This window comes from Arachis hypogaea, chromosome 6 (assembly GCF_003086295.3).
Source record: "Arachis hypogaea cultivar Tifrunner chromosome 6, arahy.Tifrunner.gnm2.J5K5, whole genome shotgun sequence".
Lineage (NCBI taxonomy): Eukaryota > Viridiplantae > Streptophyta > Magnoliopsida > Fabales > Fabaceae > Arachis > Arachis hypogaea.
Genome location: NC_092041.1, coordinates 111,834,866 through 111,840,506, shown reverse-complemented (window position 1 = coordinate 111,840,506; position 5,641 = coordinate 111,834,866). Strand labels below are relative to the sequence as shown.

At 32.4% G+C, this 5,641-nt stretch overlaps 1 protein-coding gene across 4 annotated transcripts; it reads right to left on the bottom strand.

The window, feature by feature from the left end:
• Positions 1-4,734, bottom strand: LOC112755734 (thiamine-repressible mitochondrial transport protein THI74). 4 transcript variants are annotated; one of them, XM_025804011.3, is made up of 9 exons: positions 4,242-4,734; positions 3,234-3,632; positions 2,628-2,842; positions 1,853-1,923; positions 1,661-1,762; positions 1,383-1,500; positions 1,158-1,293; positions 808-857; positions 1-465 (listed from the first exon to the last, which is right to left on the bottom strand). In XM_025804011.3, exons 1-9 carry the CDS (start codon positions 4,320-4,322, stop codon positions 378-380), a joined length of 1,260 nt encoding a protein of 419 aa, XP_025659796.1. In that variant the 5' UTR covers positions 4,323-4,734; the 3' UTR covers positions 1-377. The 4 variants fall into 4 exon arrangements, with proteins under 4 accessions (XP_025659796.1, XP_072053769.1, XP_025659797.1 ...); XM_072197668.1 differs by having other exon boundaries at positions 3,234-3,598; positions 4,242-4,380; XM_025804012.3 differs by lacking the exon at positions 1-465 and having other exon boundaries at positions 605-857.
• Positions 4,735-5,641: the final 907 nt, after the last annotated feature.

The window sequence follows — 5,641 nt, the reverse complement described above, 5'->3', positions numbered from 1 at the left end:
TAACGAAAAGAAAACTATGTATAGAAAAATCAATAAAGTAACTTTGTACAATTAATATATTTATCTAAAATCAAAATTTTCTTTTTTTTTTATCATTTCCTAAATCCTAAATCCATGAGAGAAAAAAAAAAGAAGTTAGTTCTATTTGGGATTGGGCGACTTGGTTTGAATGTCGGTTTGAATTCTTTCCAACTGGGTTAGTTGTTGCTTGTCCCACGTGCTTTAAAGGGATCTCTTGCAGTAGACACACCTCTTACTTGCACCATCAAAAATCAACGGTCAAGATTTCAACTTGCACCGTACATTCTTTTTACCATGCTGCACCTCAGAATCCACCTAGACAAATCTAACAAAAACTATATATAGGTTCCATTATTTCAGAACCGCTCCTGTAATGCCACATTTTTCTTTTTGGGATGGTAATAAAGCCACGAATTTATTAAATTTCGTATGAGAACTGGCAACCTATATAGAAAGAAATTACATTGTAATTGCAAACCATAAATGAAAAATAAAAATAAAATAAATGATTACAACAAAGAGATCTCACTAATAAAACTAGAAGCAGCATATGCACATAACAAGAAAACAAAGAAACAGCATGGAAAGGGAAAGCACACCCTCTTTCATTTTGCCTTCCTTTGAAAATGACAAAAAGAATTTTCTCTTCCCTTTTTTCTTTTTTATATATATATATATAACATGTATTCCACTCATTGTATAAGGCTCCATTAGAGGAGTGGAAGAATGAATCAGTGTTGGGCAAAAGAACAAAAAATAATAATAAATATATGCTATAGTCCCAACCTCTTGGTCATCCAATCTGAAAGATTAGCAAGCACAAACCCTACAAATACCTGCAACTCAATGCCAAAACAATTATGTTATTATATGAACACAAAATGTTTGAATACTTCAAGATTTGGAACACTATGATTGAGAACTCTCATAGTCAAATTATTAAAATAGATCTAGATTTAGATGTAAACAATGAAACATTTATGCAGTATAAATAGTTATTAAAGGGCATATGGTAAGATTTTTTAACTTTATTTGCCCAAATAACTAAAATAACAGATAAGAGATACACATGAATTATCTAAAACAAGGCAAGAAAACAATCAAGTTAAAGTTGGCATCTTTAGTGATGAAAATACCTGAATTGAGCCAAGGATGTACAATGCTGAATAATGCCGACCATGGATCACCATGTCGGCCAACATGGCAAGAGGAATGGTGAGTGACATGCCCAAAGTCGCCACGAGGGGGGTAGTCCATACAACACAAAGTGCCCTGGGTAGATATTAAAAAAGTTCCACATGAGAATTAAGAAAACTTTGTGTTGCATAATTATGAAATTTTTATTTTCTTTTGGCAAGTACCAGAAATAGTCCGAGAGAACACTTCCGACGAATCCGTTAGCAAGAACAACTTCATCCACTTTTGCAGAGTGAGGAATTGAGAACTTAGGTTCAATTCCTAAGGCTGACAAAGGCCAAACTATGAAAAAAATGGACAAGAAGTTAGAAAAAAGGTTGGCTATATTTGAGAACTGAGAAACAAGTTATAAATATACACATGAAAAATAAGGGCATGTTTGGCTTGCTGTTTAATGTAGTGTTCCCTATTTTCAGGATTTTGTGAATGAGGAAAAACTTACTAAGCCACCATAGTGCTACAAGTGTAAACAATCCAATGTATCCAAACAGCTTTTGCACATCAACCCTTTCCCCTTCTTCGCCGGAAACCTTCTTAAGAAGAACTGCAGCATTGACAGAAAATGAAATGTCATTACTGTCCAAATTATCTGTCAGAGAATCAGAGAAACACAAAAGCTAAGACATTTCCTAACCTGTGAATAGACCATATGACATAGCTGAGAGAAGGCCAAAAAGATCTCCCACAAGAGAGCGCTTTCCATTGCTGAACACAAATATCAACTGTCAACGCCCAAAAAATATAGTATTACAAATAGCAAGCAAATGATAATACATGAAAAACAACAACTGGGTTTGTTCATGATAAGAACCATGACTTAAGTAGTTTAGCTCAATCTTATAAAGCACCCTCATTTACCCTTTAATACACATTAAGAGAGATAGATATATGAAAGAGTAAAACACCAAAATTACCCATAAAGATCATGTCACTGATAAAATTAACAATGGAAGAAAAAAGGTTGATGCTATCCTCTCTTAACACTCTAATCTTGAACAAAAAATTAAAAACATTAATCAAGTCAATAACTGTTTCTTTAAATTCTTCAAATTTTTTGGTCCAGATTTAAACTGCCAGCAGAATGGCCATAAAGCAGAGATTAGGTAATCAAAGTAAACAAAGTCACAACTTTATGAAATCCAGAGATAAATTAATTACACATTTTCAAATGACATTTTTGGTTTTCTTCCTTTACTCCGGCGAAAGATACAAGCAACCTAGATTGCGGAAACAAAGTTTATAAAGAATCATGCTTGTTTATCTTGGAGAACAAACAAACACTAGATGGAAGGGAATATGATGATCCTAGCATGTTTTACATTAATTTTAGTTGACATCTATTTAGTCGATTAAAATTGGAAGATACGGTGAAGGTGATTTCATGATCAAAAGAGAAAGTAATGACTTACGAAGAACCTAATTCGGTATCATCTGCAGCCCATGTTTTCCCCATAGTTGTCATAGCTACCCCGGCCATACTGACTAAGACAGCAACTACTTTTGCTACATTTAAAGTGTCTTGGCCCAAAAGCACACCGATAAAAAGAGTGAAGAGTCCTGAGGTAGATGATAATACCGTCGTACTAGCAACACTTGTACGTGCAAGGGCAGCATTTGATAGATACTGAAAGCAAAGAAAAAGAAATTAATAAAACAAGATAGCAACACAACACTTCCTATACACCAAACCTAGATATGCAAAATTCAAGAAACAGATTTGTTTAAATATCTAGTAGCTGGTATATAGCATAGTTGAAACTATAATGAATGATTTATTCAGACTTAAGATGGAGCAAGAGTGGCGGTTTGTTTTTAACTTACAAATCGGATACTTGTTTATAAAATGAAACTTCAACCACTATGATAAAAATTAATTATTAACTAGCAACTCAAAACATTCAATTGTGCAAGAAACCAGTAACTAGAACACTTGTGGTACTGATAGAAGGCATGTATCCATGAGCTTAACTTATATGACTTTTTATATGGTTTCAGCTCAACGTTACATTACTTACCTCTGTTATAAACCAGATAGGAGCAATGTAAAATCCATATGTAGCAACTTCTTTTGCAGTAAGAGGTCTATCAACCTTTAGCACATTAGGATCATTATATCTTGCCACCAATGGCTTTGTTTCTGAGAGAGCTGAAAGGTCTAAGTCACTATCTTTTCGACTAACATTCCCCAGTTCCAGTTCGAAGTTTTTCTGCACTCCATTGCCTTTGACAGGAGAGCTATTGCCCGAATCCGAATCCATATCCATGGTTGCTTCATTTTTTCCACCTTTTGAGGAACGGCGTTTAAATAAGTTACATAACCAGTCCTTAATGAATGCGACCGGTAGGTACACTACCATAAGAGAAGCTCCGAGATACGTCACTGCAAATGGCTGCTTATAGTCTGTAAAAATATCCTGATAAGAAAGGTTCAATTCAGAGAAGCATTCATATACATAAAGCAGCCATACTCCACATTACTCTCTCCATTAAGAAGTTTGAATCTCAAACATCGTTCAACCGTGCTTAGATAAGTATTCAGATTCCAGATATTGCCAAATGTAAATCTCCTAAATGACATAGATAACACATAATAGTGGATCCCTTCAGCAGTTCAGCAACATATTATATCATAAATCTGAAGTTTTCGATCCATGAAAGCCAACACAACATCATGTTCTTAGAATAGCTATGCATACTAATCAATCTAGTCAATCATGTTATGATTTATATGCTGCATTTTCAAACATTACACCAATACAAAAGTTGATTCCTAAGATTTAGGAAGCTTCAAAATCAACTCTGTTCAATCCAAAACCATAATCAGCATCCTAAGTTCTTACATTCTAGAACATAAACCCCCCAACAAAATCAATTCAATCCTATTTCAAATACTTTTGCTAAGAAAACTAATTCCCAACCTATGCACATTAACCAAATGCATTTCACAACAAACTCAAGCAAAAATCCAAAATCTTGACATGGCTCAACAAGCTAGAAAAAGGGGTAAATATGTAAAATCATACCTGGGTAACTTCAGCGGAGGTAACCCATATAATAACAACCGTTGCTATAAGAAACAACCCAGCTTTGTATCTCCAACCCATTTACCAAGGAGAAACCAAAACAAAAAGGAAAATTGCAAAAAGATCCACACTTTTTTCTTTATGCTTGTTCCAGATCCCAGAAGGAAAAATCACCCTTCAATAATAATACACCAAAATTGTTGAATCCCACCAAAAAAATTAAACAGAAAATTTTGACCTTGGGAATGAAAAAAGGAGCCTTAATGTTGCGTAGAAATTTGAGAAAACAGAGCTACTAAATTGTTGTGAGAGGTTTTGCAAGGAAGATAGTAGTTTTTTTTAGGGAGGAGATGGATTCTTACAAGAACGGCAAAGGCCTGAGAAAATGGGTGGAAAGAGAAACAGTGAGAGAAGATGTTAATAATAAAGCTTTTTTTTTTTTTTCTGTAATTAGTTAATTGTCTCCAACCATGTCAACATCTTTCTTTACTTTTTGGACCATGATATGATCATTCGTTCATTTGGTGTGTTAAGCATTTTTCTGTCAATTTTTTATGGAAAAAATTTACCACACCAATCATGATACTTATCGTTTAATTTAATGATAGGCAACTATACAAATCATTTTTTTCCCTTTTTATTAACAAAATTTAAGTTGTAATGGTGAGATTAATATAAGGTAAACACACAAGTATCTACAAAGTAACATTTTTTTATAATTCAATTGAGTTTATCGAATAATTAATTTATTTATTCGTTTAAATAAATATTAAAAATTTAAATTTTATTTTATGTATATTGTAATTATTAGCTAATAATAAATCATTAAATAATGAATAAGATGGATAATAGGTAGAGTACGTAGGATTTAAATTTTATTGACGAATTTAAATTTTTTTAAACTTAATTTTATCTTATTCATGAATTTAAAATTTTTCATCTGACTCTACCTATAAAAAATCAATTATTTTCGATCAATATAATATTTAATTATTTCATATTTTATAGACATATTAGTAATATTAAACTACAAATTAAAATTAAGTCAACTTTAAAACTAAAAAAAATAAACACGTTAAAATTACAAACAACACAATCATCATTTCATATATATAATAAGAGAACAACTAGGGAACCAAAAGCATATCAGCCAAAAACCAGCCAAAATGTGTTTGGGCTCCATAAAAAATCGGGTTTTAGTTTGTACTCCGTGATCCCAGGAGCAGTTTTCAAACATATTATTCAAAAATGATTCTAATTAAATGGTTTTGTTTACTTTTTGGCTGATCATCTTTTGGTTCCATATACTTTTTCTACCATATAATAATATTAATTTAACAAGATAACTAATAAATCAAAGATGCAAATAATCGGACAGGATTAATCCTAAACTCAAATCC